Raw genomic sequence first — 23303 nt, 5'->3', positions numbered from 1 at the left:
TCCTGTAAAGCATTTACTTGCATTATATTGCTTTTCAAAGGCAAAAAAACCCAAAAACAACAACAACAACAAAAAAACAATCTCTTATTCTTCTTGGTCCAAATTAAGGGTCAATGAAGATAGCTGAACTGAACAAAGAGGTCTGAGCTAAGATAAAATCAAGCAGTAGAGGCAGATTTCAACCATATGATTCCAGTGATCTATTTGAAAAGAGTGGTTTAGAATCTCTTGGGATATCTAACAAAAGAAGCATCCTCATCTTTCTGTGGAATTTAAGATACAGATTTTTGAATAAAGCTAAAAGAAGTAGGAAACAACTTTTCTCCAGAGTCTCTCAAAATTATGATTCATGATGTTGTGTTATTGAGTTGCACCTATGACTTTTGGAGCACAGTACCCCTGATCCTTAACTTAATCCTTGTAAGTGAATAATTATGAAAGCATTATGGTTTCTAAGTTTGCTTAGAAAACTGTTTCTAGTCAACCAATATATGATTCTAATACTCAGCATGAAGAATGAAGTTGAACACTGTATGTGCTACACATAGTCTTTTTGCCACTTATATAAAATCTAAAAATTTCATTTTCATTTCACATGACCCACAGTTAGAGTACATATTGAACAGAAGCCACTAAAGATGCATTTACTAAAAATACCTATGGTTTTGTTAGATTCATTTTTCTGCCAACCAAATGTATTTGAATATTATTAGCATAATCATCTCTTTTGAAATGAAACTCTTTCCGAAGTAAAGAAATCTTATAGTGAAACTGAATGTACGTAATGTTTGCCTGAGTTTTAGATTCCAGCTTCCTGCACAGCTCATCAGATTTTATCTGATGCAACTGTGATCTTTTCATTTTTTCAATTTTCCCTATATTTAATAGTATGCTAATAATAAAATTTAATATTTTTTAAGAAGAAAAGCAAAACTAAAATCCAAGAACTAAATGATTTCCTTTTTTTCCTCAGCTGTTTGTCTAGTCCTGCCTCTCAAGTCTTTCTCTGAAGATTTATACTAATAGCTTTCCTCTTCGGCTGCATTACTGTATCACAAAATTAACTGTATCACTTAACTGATGCTAAGTTAACACTGAATGATAATCATCTAGAGGGATGGTAATAATTTTCTCTCCTACAATTGTTATCAAAATGGAAAGAAATTAACATTTACTGAGTACCCACCAGAAACTGTGCAAGATATTTCCTTATTTACTAGTTCATATTTACTGGTTACTAGCTAGCTCCATGAGCTAAATATTATCTTCATCCTACAGATAAGGAAACTGAAAATCAGAAAAAATAACTAATTGAAGGTTTCCTAAGTGCTAGGTATCTGCATTCAAATCTAGGCATCTTGACTTATAGTTCAGTGCTTGCAGAAGCTGAATATTGTACTTTGGAAAATTACTTATAGTATAAAGATGTCACAGAGACTTAAATTCAAATGAAGAAGATGGGATAGGGAGAGTTTTGCAAAGCATTTTAAAAAATGGGTAAGTTGGGTGGGATTTATATGCCAAACATGTAGAAGTTAAAGGTTTATCTGTCCAATAAATCTCATCAGTTGCTCCAGTTAGCTTCTAGCTGGTAAAGTTGGACATGAATTCTTCTCAGATGCCCTGTATGAGCCACAGAGAAGGTCTCCAATACTTGAGGTAATAATCTTCTAAGAGATTCTGAAATTACTACTGGGACCTGGCTAAATTAGAGAAAAAGCTTTTTTTAAAGAAAGAAAAATGTCTCAACTCTAACTCTAGGAATGAGATGATTCCATGATGACAACACAACACAGAAGCCTACTTTCAAATCCATCATTCTGTTGTTATATGGCTAACCGAAATGTGTTATTCTTTACGCAGTAGAATAGAATACTGCCCTTTTTGAGCTGAAGAGTAATATTTGAGACAGAAACCTAATGAACAGGCAGGCTGTTCATTCAATGGGTCTTCCACATTCTATTCTTTTACCAAATATCAAAAAGCATACTTTCACCATATCTTACTGTTCCACAAAAACATCTTTAAGCTTTATTGTTATATATCAAATATTAATAAAGAATCAAATGAAGTATCCATTTAACAATGCTTCCAAGAAAGCTGAAATAATTACAGAGAGACACCATATTAATGGGTAGGAAAGCTTAGTATCATAAGAACATCAATTTTCCTGAAAGTTATTTGTAAACTCAATGATTACAATAAAAAATCCAACCACACATACAAAAAAGTGCTAAATGGCTCTTCAAATAAACTGAATTTAACTATTATGGAAAGCTAAGATTTAAGGTACTGAAAAAATAAAGATAATTTAAAGAACAAGAGTGTAGAAAGCTAGAAATAATTTAAAATAAAAATGTGATTATTTTAAATAAAATAATCAATTATATTGAAAAATGATACTTCCCAGAACAGAGCAAGATAACAACATGTGAAATATGAGGAAAAAGTTCAGAAATTTTAGAATTAATACAGAAGTTCTAAACTTTGAAAATTTGGCATGCAAAAAAGAACAAAGAAAATGGAATAAAAAGATGCCATTGTTAAAGAAATAAGAAGACAGAATTTTCAAAACTAAAAAAGAATAAGTCTTCAGATTATGACTAGCACAAAGAAGAATCAAAGATCCACAATAAGACTCAAATGTCACTGTGAAATTTCAGAATACCACAGATGAAGACAAACCCTTATGAATTCCCCAAGAGGAATGTGAATCGGATTGGCTTTGGGCATCTATTTAGCAACACTAAATACCAGCAGACTGTGCTGCAATGCCATATGTGTGAGATGACACATCTCCTACAGTCAGAGATGTAGAGAGTTTGCTTTCTATTCATCCTGACTAACAAAGTTACTTGAGGAAATATTTCCAACAAAACAACAGGGTAGACAAGAATGGAGACAGCATGAAACCCAGGAAAAAGATCCAGTGCAATAAAGTAGTAAAGGAAAGCTTACATACAGCAGTACTTCATCAGGCCTAGAAATAATTAGGATAAAAGGCTTCAGGATAAAGACCTTAAGAATACAAATGACTCAACAGAGGACAGAATGCTAATAAGAATTAATAATAGAGTGAGATTTATTATAAAGTGCAAAAATCCAAAAGGGAAAAAAGCTAAGAAAGAAAGTCATGACTGAACTGTGAACTGAACTGAACCATGCAAATATGAACTATGGATGGAGTATTAGAAAAGAGAACTTATTTGACGATGCTGAGAACTCCCAGAACTGGCTGAAAACTCATGAACATTCAGAGAGGTTGTCCTAGCCATACTTTGCCTAGGACTAAACAATGTATACAAAATCATAATAATGTAAGTGCTGGTTTTGGCCTTCAAACTTCAGAGCCAGCCTATGGACAATAATCTGATTAATGCTGCAGGTCTTAAAACAGAAGAAAGAGTAGTTGTGCACTAATGTTAATACCACACATTCAAGGACTTAGAACATATGTAGACTACCAATGGGCCAAATATTAACACTGAACACTTTCCAGTGAAACAAGGGAGAAAAACAAAAATGAAGACAGCATGAAATCCTGGGAGGATAATAGAAGAATAATGATTTAAAATTACAAAAGTAGTTGATAGACAAAACATAATAATAAAATTAGCAAACACTGTACGAAAAAGGGAAGGAGTAATGAAAGGAGACTAAATCCTTCTCTTTCATAATAGATTTCAAGTTGTGTATAGTTGATAGAATTCTGGCAAAATAATAGCTATTCCAATGTGGAAACACTTCTGTTACAGTAGAAATTAAATATAAACCATTGCAAAATAAATTAAAAAAACTAAGTTTATTTATCTTTTGCAAAACATAGTTGAGATGTATTTATCGTATTATGTAAGGTTCTTTATGTAACGACTAATGCAAAAATCAGGATCTTTATGTACTAATGCAAAAATTAGTTATTGAATTCTGTCACAGAAAAATAGGAACCCAAAACTTCTTCCATTCCCTTGGTTGGGATACCTAGCACAAGATAAAATGAAGTGGAAAACTCCAGCAATCTGTCTCAAAAGGATTTCCACAGAAGAAAAAGCCCTACTGAAGAGAAGTTCAAATTTTTAAAGAATTAGAAAACACATAAAGAAACCATTTATCATAACCCAAGAGCCAGAGGAAACACAAGTAGAAGGATCGGCATCCCCAAGTACAGGAGTTACTAGAGCAAAAATGCCATTCAAAAAGGTTTTTAGAAGTGTGATAAAAGTATTAGAGAAATGAAGGTTAGAAATTACAAAGAACAAAATACAAATGAAATGATAAGGTAGATTTAAAAGAATCAAATACAATTTCTAAAAAGAAAAAACAGTCTTTAAAAATTGAAAATTCACTATACGAGTTAAACAGCAATTTCTGAGACACTGACGAAGAAATAATGAGGAGCTATACAGAAGTTCTGGGCTGCTCAGACTGAAGGTGAGCAGAGGGGAGAGCGCAGGGCTTGTCACACTCTCTTCTGTACTATTTGGACTGTTTAATATTATTACTTTGAGACGCACTATTTTAAAATAAAGAATGCATATGTGTGTTTTACAAAATTTACTTGAAGATAGTATTCTACATCATTTAATGCTCTGTATGTAAGGACCCTTGTGAGAATTGACTTCTCAAATTCATTTATAGGAAATGGGAATCCAAAGCCTCTCTCCCTTTGCCTTAGTTGCAAGAATTCAAGAATAATTTTAGAGTTCCCCAGTAGTGACTCATTATAAATAATCTTTACTCCTCACTTTAATTTTTTTAGCTGGGCACAATGTCACACTCCTGTACTCCCAGCAGCTCAAGAAGCTGAGGCAGGAGAATTGCAAGTTCAAGGCCAGCCTCAGTAACTTAGTGAAGTCCTATGAAACTGAGTGAGGCTCTGTCTTAAAATAAAATATATAAAAGGGCTGGGAATGTGGTTCAGTGGTTAAGTGCCCCCGGGTTCAATCTTCAGTACCAAAAAAAGGATAATTTTTCTTCTGTCTTGTTTTACAAAAATCTATTTCTTTTTAAAGTCTCTTGAAATTCCTTTTGGAAGATGGAGGCAGTAAATCAATAATAAGATGTCATAAATTATAGACTTATTACTCCTCCAAAATAGATTCAACTTACTTAGGAATTTATATTGACTTAAATCTTTCTCTAAAGTGTATATGTTCTTTAAAGGATTTTAGAGATACACAGATAGGTGTAGGAGCAAATTTACCTTTTACAAAGTTTCTAACTGTGGAGTGGTTCCAGTTGAGACAAGGTAGCAGCAGGGGAGGGCAACCCCCGCCCAACAGGCTCTGAAGGGCCCCCTGAGTGTGCTCAACTTGGTAAACTGCTTCTGCAGTGACTCTCAGTTATCCAATGGATAAGAAGTCTGATTGTTCTCACCACAAGATATGAGGCTCATGTCTATAAATCTACACTTACAAGGGAATTAAGTGATGATAAAGGAAAGGAGAGAAAAGATTAGGAAAAATTCAAGATTTTGTTTATCAGTTGTACTTAACACATTTTCCTGCTTCTCCTTAAACTCACATAAAAAAAGCATTTAAGCATATTCACTAAAAATCAATCTAGTAACATTTTTAAAAATTATCTTAAGTATTAAAAACAACTAGATAAAAATCAAGATATCAAATTTAATTTCTTACATTGTAGAGACAAGGCAAATGTTAACATCTTGTGTACTGTTGAACTCCTTCACGATCCTGAGCCTTTCCTCTGATTTTGTACTTCCATCAAGTCGCCGGTAATCCAGCCCAGATGCCATACAGTATTGCTGGAGCACGTCAAGCAACTGGAGGAAAGACAGGGAGGGGGACAAATGGGAATTCTTGGTTTATGAGTTTCTTTTCATCACAAACGTTAGACTTACTAAGTATTATTGGTGCTCATGGTTTCTATCTTAAAATTCCATGAGCAGTAAATATTTTGAGAGCCAGGTGTAGTAGTGGTAGAACACTTGCCTACCACATGCTGGGCCTTGGTTTGGATTCCCAGCATCGCTAAATAGATAGATAGATAGATAGATAGATAGATAGATAGATAGATAGATAGATAGATAGATATTATTCTCACATCAGACCATATATTTCTTTCCATTTTTCTGAAACTGGCTTTAATGTTCAGAAACCTTTGCTTAAAAAACGATCGAAAAGATCATCTACTCTTTTGAAAACTAAAACCAAAAAAAAAGAAATTACTAGTTAAATGATTTATGTAAACATGTTACATTATTAGTATTATTTTCTAAATTCTAAAATATCTCAAGTGTCCCAGAGAACACCTTAATCATAAACATGCAATCAACAGAAAATGAAAATCTATTTTTGAATTTAACATCTGACAGTAGCCCCTGATATAATTGAGATTTAAGTGTCTATTTGAAAACCTCAAATTTTTTACCTTGTCGCCATTTAATACTGTATGGAAGACAGAAAAATATGGCTGTAAGCTATTATGTCCCTTCTGCTTTATGTCTCAGAAGCCAAGGCTGGGCATATCAAAAATACATATCAGATAAAACTCACCTTGGTGGAAAAAGAGAAGAGAAGAACCTTATCTCTGTTTTTTCGGAAATGATTTAAAAGCTGCTGAAGAACCTGGAAATGAACCACAGAACATGAGTGAACCAATCCCAGCTGAAAATACACTTTCTACGTATGAACATCACTTAAGAATTTCTTAAAAATTAGTTTTATACAGTGCTGATTTTAGTCATCTTTGCTAATTCCTTTTATTTTATCCAAGTTAGAGAAGTATTAAATATTACATGTTATTCATCATACTGTCAGAACTTTTTTCATCTCATCTGGTTTCAATAAAAAGGAACCATTTTAGGTTATAGGATGCATTTAAATGGATTAATTTAATTTCGAAAATACATGTTTTTTATACCTATAATACATTAAGAAACTAGGCCTGGGGATGTGGCTCAAGCGGTAGCGCGCTCGCCTGGCATGCGTGCGGCCCGGGTTCGATTCTCAGCACCACATACAGACAAAGATGTTGTGTCCGCCAAATACTAAAAAAAAATAAATATTAAAAAATTCTCTCTCTCCCTCTCTCCCCTCTCTCTCACTCTTTCTTAAAAAAAAAAAGAAACTAAATTATAGAAAGCATACCTTTTGGGAAGTATTTATGCTGTCTCTAGATAGATGTGATGGAATGTGTACAATTACATCTAGGTTCCAAAAGTCTTGATATTTATTTTCCTAGACTAATCAGTCCGATATACACCTCTTCTCATTTTCTCCCCTTTGTTTCTCTATTTATAGTTAAACCCTGACTTCCAGATTGGATTTTGACCTCAAAATGCCAATAATCTGTCCCCACACATGAAGCATTTGAGGAGGAAGCAAACTTATAAAGCCTTGAGTCTAATAGTAATGCTGTTATTTTTAAACAGACATTTCCACATCTGGCAATGACAGTTTCAGAACACCATGGAAAAGCAACCCACAGAGGGGGAAAAAGGAATTTTCTGAATTATGTTTGAAGTTTTTCTTAACTATGAAACAAACACTTAAGAAATTTTATGCATTCAATGATAAATATTCAAACTTTTAAATAAAAAAAATTTACAACCAATAAAACACTCTCTTAATAACTGAGCAAGTGAAGAAGATGCTGTGCTGTTTGATTCCTATTGCCAATATCTCGAAAAAGCTGTGAAGATTTTTTAAAGAAATCTACTCAGATAAATAATCAAATGGTAAATGAAAATGTTACTGCCAAAATAAACATTATTTCAATATCTGAAGAACTTAAAAAGTAAGTTTTAACTTGCATTTAGCTTTATAATTAATAAAATCACGAATCCCATAAACTATGTACATTTGAATTTCATGTAAAACACAATCACTAGCTAAAAGCAGGATTAAAGGCTTGGCATCCCTGCCTCTACTTTGCATCTGTTTCCTTTGCTGGGAGTCTCCTTGGATACCAGGAAAAGGTCTGATCTCATAAACATCTTGTGATGAGCAGAAGCTATTCCTCATGCAACATCAAGTTTTGTATGGAATTGGGGGAGGAAGAAAGTCCCCTCTGAACCAATCCTGAGATAAGGATGTACATACCACACCTGATCACAATCATCTTGGCAAACACCCCAACTTTAGCCTTCATTCCCTATTTTTTAAACTTCAGGGCCATGGACAGGGGCCTCCTTGTCTTCCTGGTGCAGCTGCACTGATTAAAGTTCCTTTCAAGTTTTTTACCATTACCTTTTCAGTTTGGTGTTTGCAATGAGTAGATGGGCTTGATTTACTGGATCCCCAGAGTCAGGCCTCTGGCCTACTATTCTAGTAACATTACAAGAAAATAAATCACTTATCATTATTACTATGGCACATTTGTAACAACTGATTAAGGATATTAATATATTAATACTGAAGTTTGCAGCTTACACTAGGATTCATTCATTGTGTAGTATGGTTCTATGGGCTTGGAAAAAACTGAATCATAACATACACATACACACACACAATTATAGTATTATAAAAAACAGTTTCATTGCACTAAAAATTCCTTGTACTTCACCTATCAGCCTTCCTTCCTCCAGAACTCATAGAAACCACCTTTTATTGCCTCTATAATTTTTCCTTTTCCAGAGTGTTATATAGTTGGAATCATATAATCTTTTCAGACTGGCTTCTTCCATTTAACAATATGCATTTAAGGTTTCCCCATGAAATTCATGGTTTGATAGCCTAATAATTTTTATTGCTAAATGATATTCCATTGTCTGATGGCACCAGTTTGCTTATCCATTCACCTACTGAAGGGCATCCTTGTTACTTCCAAGCTCTGGCAATTATAAATATAGTCATAGAGGTTCTTGTGAAGATGTAGTTTTTAGCTCATGAAAACTCATTAATTTAATTTGTTTTAACTCAATTGGGTAAATACCAGGACCTGTGATTGCTGGATCATCTGATAAGAGCATAATTAAGGTATTATTTTTTTAAATTTAAATTTTAAATCTTTACTAAATATTTAAATTTAAAAGCTCAAAAGATAAGAGCTTTGTGAGAAACCACCAAACTATCTTCCAAAGTAGTTGCACCACTGCATCCCACCAGCAACAAATGGGAGCCCTGGTGCTCCATACCCTCCCCAGCATTTCATGTTTTCATTGCTCTGGATTCGGCCATTTTAATGGGTGTGCAGTGGCATCGTGTTTTATTTTGCAATTCCTTAATGGCATATGATTTTGAGCATCTTTGCATATGCTATTTGCCACCTGTTCATGTTTTTGGTGAGATATCTATCCAGATCTTTGACCTACTTTTAATTTGGGTTACCTGTTTTCTTACTGTTGAGTTTTAAGAGTTCTTTTTATCTTTTGAACACCATTCTTTATTGGTTTGCAAACACTTTCTCCTGATCTGTGACTTTTCTTTTCATTCCCCGAAAGAATGTACAAGGACAAGAAATCTACTCTTATTGTTTGGGGTGGTATCATTACATATTAACTTTAGGCATTTTCAAATATTTTACAGTAAAAACAAAAACAAGCCATAAGAAAAGTGAACACTTTTAGATTGGAGATCTTCATTAGGCTAATTTAAACAAACTCACTAAATAAATAACTATAAATTAAGATCTCTTATAAGAAATTTAAAAAATGACAATACTGTCAACACATGTCGAAGCCTTGATAATACAGACCCAAAGTTTTACCACTTAGTTGTCTTCCACAGAACACGACAACCTACCTATTTTTTTTAAAAAGCCTAAATTTGAGAGGTTCACAGCAAAGGTAATGTGGATCTAACTTTTCTCAACTTTGCCAGACAGGCCTAGAAAAGTGAACTTTGTGTGATTTGAGCAACACTTTTTTTCTGTGCCCCTCTTACTAGGTGGCATTCCCAATGGGAGAAAACTGAGAATTCTTATCAGGTGAATGAGTGAAACTTGTGACTATCCCCTGAATGGTAGCTGAAATAAACAATAACCTTAACACTCAAGATAAAGAGCTGGGTCATGAGTATAATTTTGAGCATATGAAGACTATAGCAGGCATTATGTTCACAGTCCTTGTAGCTGTATACGTTGACCTGAGATAAGACAAGCAGAACCTGAGTCTTTGACACCTCAATTCAAAAAGAATGTACAACTCAATTACTTGGAGTTCTTTATGCCACAGGCAATAATTCTATGGTAAACCAATAGGTTCAGATCACCAAATCAATATATCACCAGATGATGTTGTTAATCAAATGATGAGAAATAGTCCTAAAATATCTATTCAGAGGTCCCAAGCAACCAAACCATGACAAGCTTATCTAGATTAACTGTTAAAGGTATTTTCAGGGGGGGGAAAAAAAAAAAAAGCTAACTACTTTCAATTATTTCCTTTTTATACTCTTTTTGCCAAAAGAAATAGTTTACCTTTTTATTAATTATAAAGTTGGGAATTATTCTGCAAAAAGCTCTGAATCTATAAATAAAAGTTCTTTGTAATAAAGAAGCTAAGCAAAAGTGTTTTCTTGCCAGGAGGCTGGAAGCTGCCAGCTTTCAAGCAGCTGTCAGAGGCAATGTCGAAGGCCTGGGATCATGGGTGGAGAACCTAGCTTTACCTCTCACAGCCCTCCTTCAGCATGGCTACAAGTCAGTTTCCCTGTGCACAATGAAGTTTCCTTGCAAACTTACAATTTAGGTCACCAAGTGAAAAAAAAGGTAGGCAATTCAGTATAGGCACAGATACTTTGCCCATCATGAGCTCTTCAAAGAATTCTTTCAACACCTATCCTCACCTTCCTGTCTAGCACTTGCATTTACACTTTCAGTAAACCATTTCCCCTTTTTGAGGAACAGCTATTATGTTTGTAGTAACAGCACACATTTTAAGAGGGCATAAGTCAATACATCAATAAGGAAAGGCTGAAGTACATTTGATATGACTGCTACTGAGAACTACTGTACGCACACATCTGTTTGCAGGGTTCCTAGTGACTAGGCAAATGCAAATAGATCTACACCAGCTATCCATAGCCACTGTCTCTTCTGAACGTTTGAGAACTTGTTCTGATTAGCTGGTGTCCCTGCCATACCATGGATAAATACTGTGAATGTCATCTCCATCTGTGTGCAACCTAAAAAAGGAGTACTCACCTTCATTTTCCCACTGTATTTAGGATCAGAAAGAGTTTCAAAGGACGATTCTTTGCTTTTCTGCACAAAATCCGGGAATTTGGAAAATACCTGATCACATATCCTTTTGATAAGGGTTTCCTTGTGAGGGAGAGGTAAAAGATAAGAATTTCAACTTAACACATTTAAACCTGCATACATTGAAATTGTTTGTGGAGAAAATAGTTATATTTACAAGGAATGCATTACTTTGAAGATTTTGCCTTCTCTAAATCAGAATAACTCAGAAAATCTTAAAGTGATATTAAGATATATGCTTTGATAAATATGACTACTAACTTTATTATTACTTTTTCAAAATTTCCAAAACTGGGAAATAAACACCCCCAAGAGTAAGTGTACTGATAAATACAATCAATAAGAGTATAAGTTATAGGTTATAGGCTAATAAAAAATATAGATTATAGATATAAGATTTTGATAAGTGAGATAAGTCAATTATAAAGCAAGAACGGCCATAGGCAGGCCTAAGACTCCATTTTGCAGTTTTCTATTAAAAAAAAAAAAAACTATTACAAGAGCTGTTTCTGACTGAAATGAAAGCTGTTTTCTTACAATATATTGTTTGCTGTACTTTATACCCCACAAAATGTACTCAACCCAGAATATGATGGTCTTAATGACCCAGGACTTTGAAGTAGATTCTTGCCTCCATTAACAACCTGCCCGAACTCAGGATATGCTTGACTAACACCTGCTCAAACCCAAGATGTGATTGTCTTGAGTTCCTGTGCTAATTGCTGCCTTAGCTTCTACAACTGGTTTGCTTACATGACACTAAGGAAAGTCCCTGAGCTTCGGTTTTCATCCTTAAATTCCAAGACACAGACCAAGTGGTTGCTGCTCTTCCACATACTTCAGTCTGTATGGGTGGGTGACCATCTCCGGCCAGGTAAATAAATCCCCCTTTGATTTCAATTTGGACTTAGAGTGTTTCTGAAGTGGCTCCCCATAACAGTACTATCAAAGAATAATATTAAATTCAAAATTTCAAAATTAAATTTAAACAACATCAACAATAACATGAAAATAAAATAAAATCATTTCATAAAAGGCTTTTGAAAAGATCTTTTTATTTATGTTATGCTCTAGGATAAGACACAATTGAAACTACCAAAGTAGATGATTATATTTTAAACTAAATTCTGAAATTATTGATTTTTTCCACTTTAGGAAAAAGTCCTAATATTTAATATGCATATTAGTTATCCTACTTTTACCCAGAGTAGATAAAATATAATTAGATATTTTATTAATGGAATAGCCTGATCAAATATCTTACTTAGTAATTATACCAAAGTATATTAGGGAGAATAAATGAGCATTATTAGAAGCATAAAAAAGTTTTTTTAAAACGAAACACTTATTTATTTTTTTTTAGTTGTAGTTGGACACAATACATTCATTCATTCATTCATTCATTTATTTATATGTGGTGCTGAGGATTAAACCCTGGGCCTCCCATGTGCTAGGCAAGCGCACTACCACTGAGCCCCAGCCCCAGCCCAAGAAGCATAAAAAAGTTTTTAAGTTTAAATGTTCTCAGTTTGATTAAAAGTTTAAGTGTACATGCTTCTTAATATTAACATTTTATTTTTTATTATTGTTTTGGAACTGGGGACCGAACCCAGGGCCTCATGCATGCTAGGCATGAGTTCTAACAGTGAGCTGCATCCCCAGCCACCTAAATTTTAAAATGAGTAACTCAGTTTTCTTTTAAACTTCACAGACACACACACACACACACACACACACACAAAAACACCTTAGGAATATTTAGCTAAGAAATTTTATACTAAACACCAATTTATACCAATAGCAATATCACTTTTATACCAATAGTATCATAAAAAAAAATGTAAAAAGCCAACCCACACCTGTTGTTTGGAGGTACTGGCAGCTTGCAACAGTGCGACATGATTAGCCACCTTCTGAAGGACTGCGAGGTAACTGAGACACAAGGTTTGTACCGTTTCACCACGGGAATTGGTCTGTAACCAGAAAAATGTAGAAATTAAAAACAAGAAAAGAACTTACATGGCTATGTAACTGCTAAGTCAAAAAATATCTCACAATATTTATTATCTAGTTACTTTGGCACAATGAATTCTAAGAAAATGATGGTCAACTATATACAAAATATCTATGAATCAATAACATGGAATCATTTTTGGTGAATCATAATATAATAATGCTTTTTAAATCCTCATTTTGGAGCATGTTTATCCTTGTAATACATAGTAATAGAAATGTTGCTGCTATTAAAAGTTTCCTGGTGACAAAGCTATGACATAGTTACAGCACTACACAGACCTCTTTATTCTACAATTTATGTTTCAACATTTTCCAGGAAACTGAGCTATTTCAAAAAGGGGAAGTAGTTAAAATAGTAAAGTAGATGAGATTAAATAAATATCCATCTACTTAATTATTTATTTAGGGTTCTTGTATGTATATGGATATGTGACATAAAATAGGCGAAGAAAGAACAGGAAAGATAGATGGCAAGGAAAAAAAGTACAAATGAAATTTGTTTCTAAAACAAACTTTTATTCTACTGATATAGTTTCTATTAAACTGACACTATGTCTAACATCTGAATAGTATTTAAGACACAATTGAAACTACCAAAGTAGATGATTATAAATATAATTAGATATATATATCTGATAGTATTTAAGACTGTCATTAAGGAGTAAATCATTTTACCACTAGTGGATAATGACAAAATTAATTCTAATATTTATATTAATTTATACTTTTGTGGGGGTACTGGGGATTAAATTCAGGGGTACTCGACCACTGAGCCACATCCCCTGCCCTTTTTGTATTTTATTTAGAAGACAGGATCTCACTGAATAGCTTAGTGCCTTGGTGGTGCTGAGGCTGGCTTTGAACTCTCGATTCTCCTACCTTCCAAGACACTGGGATTACAGGCATGCACCACTGCACCTTGCTAATTTATACTTTAAATGAAATTTCATGATAAAAGTGGCCTACTTTCCAGCAAAAGCTAAAAGAGAGGATATCAAATTGAAGCATCTAAAATTAATTTTTCAAAATGCTTAAATATTGTATTTTATATGTGGTAACTATTTGATATTATAAACAATTTTTGAAAACTTTTCTCTCTTTAAAACTTATAACTTCTTTCCAAAGTTAAAAAACTATCTGAGGAAAAGTCATTTTGTTTATCTACTACTTACTTTGGCACTAACACAGAATACAAGATGATAAGGCAAGATGGTAAAGACACACTGAAATGCTTACCTTATAACAACAATTTCTCCTTTTCCGGCCACTGCTGCAGGTACAAGGCTTAGAAGATTGAAGTATCAGAGTGACATCTTCTGTTTCTAACACTGTTTGATAGACAGCTTTCTGGAAATCCGTCAGAGAGCAATAAACCATCTTCCAAGAAAAAATACAAGTCGAGTATTAGTATCATTTTAATAGCAATAATAATAAATACAATGTATATTAGAATTCACAAATTATATTAGTGAATTTGTGAAAACTGATGATTAATTTTTCCCTGTACTTTCCCTCATTATGAAAATTTTTCCCAATTCTCTTAAACTCTTGGCTACCAAATCATAATTTCATTTTCAAATAAACCTCACAGAATTTCTTGGCTTTCAATTAAAAGGAAATATAACATGAAAATCAAGTTACATGATTTCCTTATGTATTTTTCAATATACTGTGGGTCTTTTCAAGGTTATATATTAATCCATCATGCAAATAAATTATTTCAATTTAGGTCAAACAAAAAAAACTTGCTAAGGAAATAAAAGATTTCATTTAAAAAGTATGAATAATAAGTGACTACTAAATAATTGGAAACCTTAAAAAAATTTAAAACTTCATATTACTGGAAACTGAAAACATCGTTATTTGTATTTAATATCATAATATAAACTTTTAAGATTAGGAAAGACAAAGAGTTAAGTAAATGTATATCAAAGCAAATATAAATTGCTATTTTGTGCCCAAATTCAAGAAAATATGATGAAACAATGTCACTAGGTTATGAGGAATATAATTTACCTCATGGTAGCACCAGAGATTGTCAAAATTCTTCTAGATACAGCTATGTGTTACTAGATTCATAAACTAAACATACATACATTCATACACACATTCATAATAGGACTTTGAGGAATATGAGCAAAAAGGAAAAGCTGTTTATGAATATTTATGTGTATATCAACACCACAGAATAATATTGTAGAAAAATGACATGACATTGGGCAAACATAGGAAACAAGGCTAGATTTTTAATAAATATATGTATAATATTAAGCATATCTTGACTCCCCAGTGTTGAATATAAAAGTATATGTAAGAACAAAAAGAGAATACAGAAGACCATGGTCAATAATTGCAATATAAAGGTTTTTGTGAGTTGTTATTATTAAACACAGTAATATTTACTAAACATTTCTTCTGTACCATGCACTTTAGAGCAACCATATGAGGTTGGCTTATCATTATTTCCATTTAACAAATGAAAAAATCCAAGTTTGAGAACCTCGGCATAAAACTTTTAAGTGGGGAAGCCATTTCAAGCTGATTTTAGAGCCCAAGTTTGAAACCTCTATGCACAATTCTCTCTTCATATATTTATAATTTCATTGTTCCTACTAGATGAATAACTAAATAACATACAATTATATAAAATATTTTTTAAAGTGAGGAGATTGTGAAATATCTAAATACAATAATAATTTTTGCTTTAGATGAATATCAAAAGTCACATACTGTGTCAATTTCCCCATCTTGCATATCAGTGTTGGATTTTCTTTGGAAGTCTATCTTTTAAAAGTAATACTAAACAGGATATCCTAAGATTAGAGGGCATTTGATGGTGTTACCCTTATTTGGGAGAATACTAACGAGGTTTAGTTCATAGTAATTTATAGAATCTTCATTCCATTTCCTGAGCTAAAAGATTGACAAGACCAAAAACTATAAAAGACTACTATATTTTTTTAAATTTCTCTTAAAAGTCAACTGAATTTTTCTTTAAAAATTTAATAATGTAATTTTCTCACATTATTAAAATTTATAAAAAATTAGATTATATAATTGCCAATATCATTCTACATAAAACAAACCTAGAAATAAAGCCCTTAACCATCTTGGTCCTATAGTTAGAATTAAGGTACCAATACATGGCGTGGTAGAAAGTAGACAGTACGAGGAAGACAGAGCATGAACAGAAAATACATTAGGGAGAGAGGCTCGTCTAATTTCCTTTAAGAATTGTCTCATGGGCTTTGATAAGAAGTGAATTTAATTAATTTTATGATTTGGATCATAACTTTTCCTCCAAGGCCCCTATGCTACAGGCTTGGTCTGGTGGTACTACTGGAACTTTTAGGAGGTGGGGTCCAGTGAAAGGAAGCTGGGTCACTGGGGGCTTGCCCTTGAAGGAAATACTGGACCCTCAGATTCTTCCTATCTTTCCTTTTCCTTCCCAGATGTCATGACATGAGCAGCTTTGTTTCACTACATACTCAAGCCACAATGTTGTTGCCTCCAGCCCAAAGCAACAAGGCTAAGCAAACATGGACTGAAACCTCTGAAACCATGAGCCAAAATAAATCTTTCCTCCTTTTAAGTTGATTTATCTCAAGTGTTTCATAGCAACAGAAAGATGATTAACACATATATTAACTTCAAACCTGTTAGCTCACAGATTAGTAAAACTAGGAAGGAAAACAACTGAGCTCAATTAATGTTTTCTGAAATTCCACACATAATAATTTTTTTCCACAAAGAATAAAAGGCACAAAATTATATTCACAAAATACCATAGAAGACAGACTTCCTCTAGGAAAGAAAAATTTTCAGGAAAAAAAAAAGACAAGAATTTAATAATAATATACACAAATACAGCTCTTACCCGATCTTCCTTCTTAGGCAACTGATCCTTGATGAGAGTCTTGGTTCGCCTGAGAAACCAGCCAGACATCTTTTCTGCAAGCCTTTGCATGGCCTTTCGGCCAGTAGCTAGTTCTCTTTTTGTTGCTGTGTGTCTCTGACCATGTTCTACTGGGTCAGAAAACTGCTTCTTGAAGTGGATCCTGCTACCTAAAAGTCCTGGCACAGCCCTTCAGTAAAGCAATAAGAAAAATGTGATTAAGTCATCTAAAAAGAAAAACATTCACTTATTTTTGTATCTAAGAAATATCTTCATCCACTTGTTTATAAGACAACAAAAACAAAAGCCAAGAAAAAAGTGTTCTTCTTTGAGAACGGTTTCAGTTTATAAAAAGATAATGACGGCATTGGTAAGTTAGCTATACTTACAATGCCAAGAATAACATGTAAAGGTAGGTTTGCATAGGATTCTCTATACACCATGTTTAGGATCAAATAATTCTGCAGTTAAATGACTAATCTTTTGGTTTTTGTTTCCTAAAACTAACAATTAGCTAACAAGAGAGCGTTAAGGGAAAGAAGTACTCAATAATTGTTTTTCCTAAACAGTTTTTTCACTCACCAGTCCATAACACACCACAGTTCCTTCATGTTGTTCTGAAGAATGGTTCCAGTGAGGCCAATGCGAACATTACACTTGAGCGCTTTCATAACTTCTGTTACTCTCGCCTTTGGATTCTTGATTCTATGAGCCTCATCCACAATGATAGCTGACCACTCCAAACTATAAAGTAAGAGTAAAATCAGGAAACACTGCGAAAATTAAAATTTTTAGAGAACAGTTTTCCCTACCGAAGTTTTGTATACCCCATCATTATTTATTCTTTGGCCATTTCATTGTATTCTTACCTAGTTAGTTGTCACAGGCTTAAATAGGGTATAAGAATAAAATGTGCATGAAGAATATAAAAGGGTACAGAGATTATGCTTAATAACAGTGGAATGCTGGGGGCTGGGGATGTGGCTCAAGCGGCAGCGTGCTGGCCTGGCATGCGCGTGGCCCGGGTTCATTCCTCAGCACCACATACAAAAAACAAAAAGATGTTGTGTCCGCCCAGAAATGAAAAATAAACATTAAAAAATTCTCTCTTTCTCTCTCTCTCCCTCTCTCTCTCTCTCTCTCTCTCCCCCCCCCCTCTCTCTCCCCCCATCTCTCTTAAAAAACAAAAAAACAAACAAAAAAAAACAGTAGAATGCGGGCTGGGGGTGTGGCTCAAGCGGTAGCGCGCTCGCCTGGCATGCGCCGGGCACTAGGCTCGATCCTCAGCACCACATAAAAATAAGATAAAGATATTGTGGCAACCGAAAACTAAAAAATAAATATTAAAATTTTTTTTAAAAAATAACAGTGAAATGAAAAAAGAAATTTAAACATCACTAAATGACAACAAAATTTTTTAAAGCAGCAAACTGGAAATAAGAATACAAATAAAAGAAAACTTTGTAACATTAAATCTGCATGAGAAGACAACAACACAAACTCAAGATTTTTTAAAAGCTGCAATACGTTAGTTACTCTGCTTACTGAAAAAGTGTACTACCATTGGATACTACAGTAGCAATGAGCATGCATTGTGGTCAATCTACGAACAAGAAACAGAGTCCTGTGCATTGTGGTCAATCTACGAACAAGAAACAGAGTCCTGTGGAAAATGGAGAATGGTCAATTTTAGGCACTGAACAGGGGAAATGCTTAAGAGTTAGAAAACCCAGATGTATTCAAAGACAAATGACATGTCCAAAGGAAACAGGAGCCAGCCTAACTGGAATACTGAAGCATCAAGAATAATAGCTATAATAAAGTAGAAAGCCCTGAATAAATAAAAGTTAGGAGTTCAATTTAGACCCTTTCCTCACATTATGCTAAAAATTAATTCAAAATAGACGAGAGAGTTAAATATGAAGTAAAATTATAAAGTTCACAAGACACAAAAAAAATCTTCATGATTCAGGGTTAGACACAAACTTTTTAGATATGACAGCGAGAAAATTTCTTAAAAACTGATTAGTTGGACTTTAACAAATACTAGTTGGATAAAAGATTTGAATATGGAATACATAAAGAACTATTACAACTCAACACAATAGAAAGCAAACCAATTAAAAGGTGGGCAAAAGACATTTTGCCTAACGTCTTCTTCAGAGGGAAAAGGGCTGAGCAGTGAGAAACTGTGTTGGAGACAACTGTTACGTTAACTGCTTACTCCCCAAATTAGGGATGCAAAAGAAGTACACACTCACTTTGCCACTTTAAAGGTCAAAATTGTACTTAATTCCTAATTAATGAGAGATGCTTTTCTTTACAGGAAAATACTATTAGTAAGTATAGAAGAAAATAGAAAAACATATAAAACCCAATAAAGTAAATAATACAGGCAAGAATTTGAATACGCTAATACTTCTAAGTAAAAGGGCTGAGAGAATACTTAAATGGTAGTAAAATATCACCTCACAAATTATTTGCTCATTATAAGAGAAACACCTTTACAGTGGAAGGGTCTGGTGACCATCTCCTTAACCTCTGGGACAGGCCTGGTGTCTTTAACAGTGCAAAAGCCTGACAGGAACAGGCCTTTGAAGTGCAATGATGTGAAGTCTACAGCATTGTTCATGAAGCAACCTTGCCCAAAAACATGAATCTAATTAAGACCTTAGGCTAGAATCAGTTTACTCAAGAAATCAGATGGTAGAGGAAAGCAGTTTTTGTTTGTTTGTTTTGTTACTGGGGATTGAACTCAGGGGCACTGGACCACTGAGCCACGTCCCTGACCTTATTTTGTATTTTATTTAGAGATAGGGTCTCACTGAGTTGCTTAGTGCCTTGCCCTTGCTGAGGCTGGCTTTGAACTCGTGATCCTCCTGCCTCAGCCTCCAGAGCCACTGGGATTATAGGCATGCGCCACCAAGCCCGGCAGAAAGCAATTTCTTGAGAAAGCAATCAGACAAATCTAATATATGAGACATCCTAAGAACAACTGGCTTGGTCCCCTCAAAGGGTCACATCATGAAAAAAAAAAAAAAAAAGAGTTGGAAAGATGGATAAGATGATTTACAACAAATTAGGAGAGACTAAAAACACTAAGTAACCAGATTCATTATCTGAAGCTTTATTAAATCTTGCTTTACAAACATTAGATAATAAAGATATTTTAAGGATAACTAAGTACATTTTATCTGATATTAATTTTCTTATGTGTGAGACCAATGGTAAAATATTTGCAGATAAAAGTTCTCATGCTATATGCAACTTACTGAAATGATTCAATACCACTAGTGTACATAGACAGAGAATATAAAGAACTGATAAATCTAAGGGGTAAGTATATAAATGTTCTTAATTCAAAACTGAAAAAGGGAAAAGCCTTCAAGAACAAAGAGGAAGAGAGAAAACAGCCACAAAACTCTCAAAGTTGGAAAGATGGATAAGATGACTTACAAAAGCAGAAAAAGCAGTATCGTAAGCCAGCAGTGGAGAAAGCCAAGAAGCAATCTGATTTATACATTTAGGTCTTAAAAGGCCAGGACTTGGTGGCACCAGATGCCTCTGGAAACTAGAGTGAGGAAATGCTCAGCAGTCTGTTCAAGATGTAGCTGAATCTCCTAGAGACCAATTCCCACTCCACAGAATAGTCGGACTAGGTTACCCGAAAGTGAAGAAGTGAAAAGCAAAACACAGCAGTCTTCATTTTCTTTAAGATATTATTGAAATCTGAAGAAAATTTTAAAGTTATAGTATAATCATAGATGTAAAAAATAAGACAATTAGTATGAGCTGAAGGTACAAGTAAGGAGTTTAGGGGTAGATGGAATAAACTGCAGCTCTTCCTACAACTCTTTTATCATATTTGGCCTTCAAATCATATGCATATATAACTTTGATAAAGATTAAAATAAAGTAAAAAAATAGAATAAGAAAAACATATAGTTTACTCATACTCTATAGTATGCTTTTCTACCCTTTGGATTATCTATGATAAATGTACAGAGTATCATTATCACAGCAATAATATTTAGTCAGATAAAACATTATTCTTTAAAAAAAACTATCAAAATAAAGACATCTGAACGAATAAATACAACAAAATAAATAAACAAATATTGTAATATTTTGATTCTACTAATCAGATAAATAAAGAATTAGTAGTTACATAATTCTCGGAATTCTTTAATATTTATAGCAGTCATAGAAAATAACCAATTAACAAATATTTCTTCAGTAACTAATATGTGCCAAAAGTGTAATAAGCACCAAAATATAAAATTAAAAGTAAAATCTATATTAAAGAGCTTATAGTCTAAAGGCATAAGCAGGTAAAGAATAATGAAAATATGAATGGTACTATCATAAATCAACTTATCGAATTCACCTAACTGTATTAAGTCTCTTGGGGGGTACAGTATGCTTGTTAAAAACCCACACATGGTCAATGTATAAATCTCATGTCCATGACTAACTTCATTACGTAGACTTGGACAACATACTTAATCACTCCATGCTTATTTTTGGTGGTGGTGGGTGTGTACCAGGGATTGAACTCAGGGGCACTTGACCACTGAGCCACATTCCCAGACCTTTTTTGTACTTTATTTAGAGACAGGGTCTCACTGAGTTGCTTAGTGCCTCACTGTTATTGAAGCTGGCTTTGAACTCTAGTCCTGTCTCAGCCTCCTGAGCTGCTGGGATTATAGGCGTGTGCCATCATGCCCAGCTTTACTCCAAGCTTTTAATTGCCTGTCTTCGGCCAGCATCCATGAAACAGTAACATGCTAACTTATTAACCCTAAGGGCTAATAAGACCTGGAAAAAATGGTGTTCTAAACCCAACTTTACCAATAATTACATTAAGTATGAATGGTCTAAATACCCTGAATGAAAGGCAAAGATTATCAGAATGGATTTTAAAAGCTATATGCTAACTATAAAGAGATTCACTTCAAATATAAAAAAGAAATGTGAAATAAAAGATGGAAAACTATATACATACAATAAGCATAAGAAGAATCTATTGTTACAGATGCTAATATCAAAGACAAAAAATATTATTAGAAATAAAAAGAAACACTTTTAAATACAAGGAATAAATCATCAGAAAAAAAAATAACAGTAATTGCACCTGTGCCTAATAATATAGCTCCAAAACTACATGAAAGCTGCAGACTGAAAGGAGGAATCAGGCTTTGATCTCAACACTTCTCTCTCAGAAACTATGAACCAAGTCAAAGAAAATCAGTAAAGATGGAGAACACTTGAATAATGCCTTAACCAAGTCTTCTTAATATGTATAGAACACTATACTCAACAAATGTAGAATAGACTTTTTAAGTATGTGTGGATCAGAAACACGCAAATTACATTACAAGATACTACTATATATATTGGGCTGGGGATGTGGCTCAAGCGGTAGCGCGCTCGCCTGGCATGCGTGCGGCCCAGGGTTGATCCTCAGCACCACATACCAACAAAGATGTTGTGTCCGCCGAGAACTAAAAAATAAATATTAAAAATTCTCTCTCTCTCTCTCCTCTCTCACTCTCTCTTTAAAAAAAAAAAAGATACTACTATATACTCATTAAAATGGCTAAAAACAAAGGCTGACAATGCAAACACTGGTGAGGATGTGCAGCAACTGAACTCTCTCTAAGGTAGAATGGTAGGACCATTCTAGAAAATGATTTGGCAGTTTCTTCTAAAATTAAACCTTCTCTTACCTGGAAACTCAGAAATTCTACTCCCAGGTATTTACCCAAAAGAAATGAAAATATTATAGTTTAGAAAAAAGGCTTAAAAACAAATACTTCTTGAAATTTTATTTATAATAATTTCAAACTAGAAAAACCCAAATGGACATCCTCAAGTGAATAGGTAACAAAATGTGGTATACTTATAAAATGAAATACAATTCAACATTTAAAAAGAACAATCACTGAGGACTGGGGATATAGCTCAGTTGGTAGAGTGCTTGTCTTGCATTTACAAGGCCCTGGGTTTAATCCCCAGCACCACTAAATAAATAAATATTTTTAAAAAACCAACAATCACTGATATACTCAATAACATGGATGAATCTCAAACATGTTCAGTAAAAAATGTCAGAAACAAATGAAGAGTGCTTTCTAATTTTATTTTTCTCATCTGTAGTGACAGAAATCAAAATCAATGGGTAAAGACTGGAGAAGGAATGACAATAAAGAGAAAAGTCTGGGGACAACAA

At 33.7% G+C, this 23303-nt stretch overlaps 1 protein-coding gene across 3 annotated transcripts in view; it reads right to left on the bottom strand.

Annotated features, from left to right (window-relative positions):
- Ercc6l2 (ERCC excision repair 6 like 2) overlaps positions 1 to 23303 on the bottom strand; it is a 110053-nt gene that overhangs the window by 62513 nt on the left and 24237 nt on the right. For all 3 annotated transcript variants that reach the window (XM_078030545.1, XM_078030544.1, XM_078030543.1), the window contains exons 5-11: positions 17654 to 17815; positions 17054 to 17261; positions 14413 to 14553; positions 13020 to 13133; positions 11104 to 11223; positions 6516 to 6587; positions 5637 to 5782 (exon numbers count right to left, since the gene is read on the bottom strand). In XM_078030545.1, the coding sequence (XP_077886671.1) occupies positions 5637 to 5782; positions 6516 to 6587; positions 11104 to 11223; positions 13020 to 13133; positions 14413 to 14553; positions 17054 to 17261; positions 17654 to 17815 (963 nt within the window). The remainder of the gene's footprint in view (positions 1 to 5636; positions 5783 to 6515; positions 6588 to 11103; positions 11224 to 13019; positions 13134 to 14412; positions 14554 to 17053; positions 17262 to 17653; positions 17816 to 23303) is intronic.

Source organism: Ictidomys tridecemlineatus, chromosome 13 (assembly GCF_052094955.1).
Source record: "Ictidomys tridecemlineatus isolate mIctTri1 chromosome 13, mIctTri1.hap1, whole genome shotgun sequence".
In the NCBI taxonomy this organism is placed as follows: domain Eukaryota; kingdom Metazoa; phylum Chordata; class Mammalia; order Rodentia; family Sciuridae; genus Ictidomys; species Ictidomys tridecemlineatus.
The sequence above is the reverse complement of the archived record's forward strand: the minus strand, read 5'-3'. Positions and strand labels throughout refer to the sequence as shown.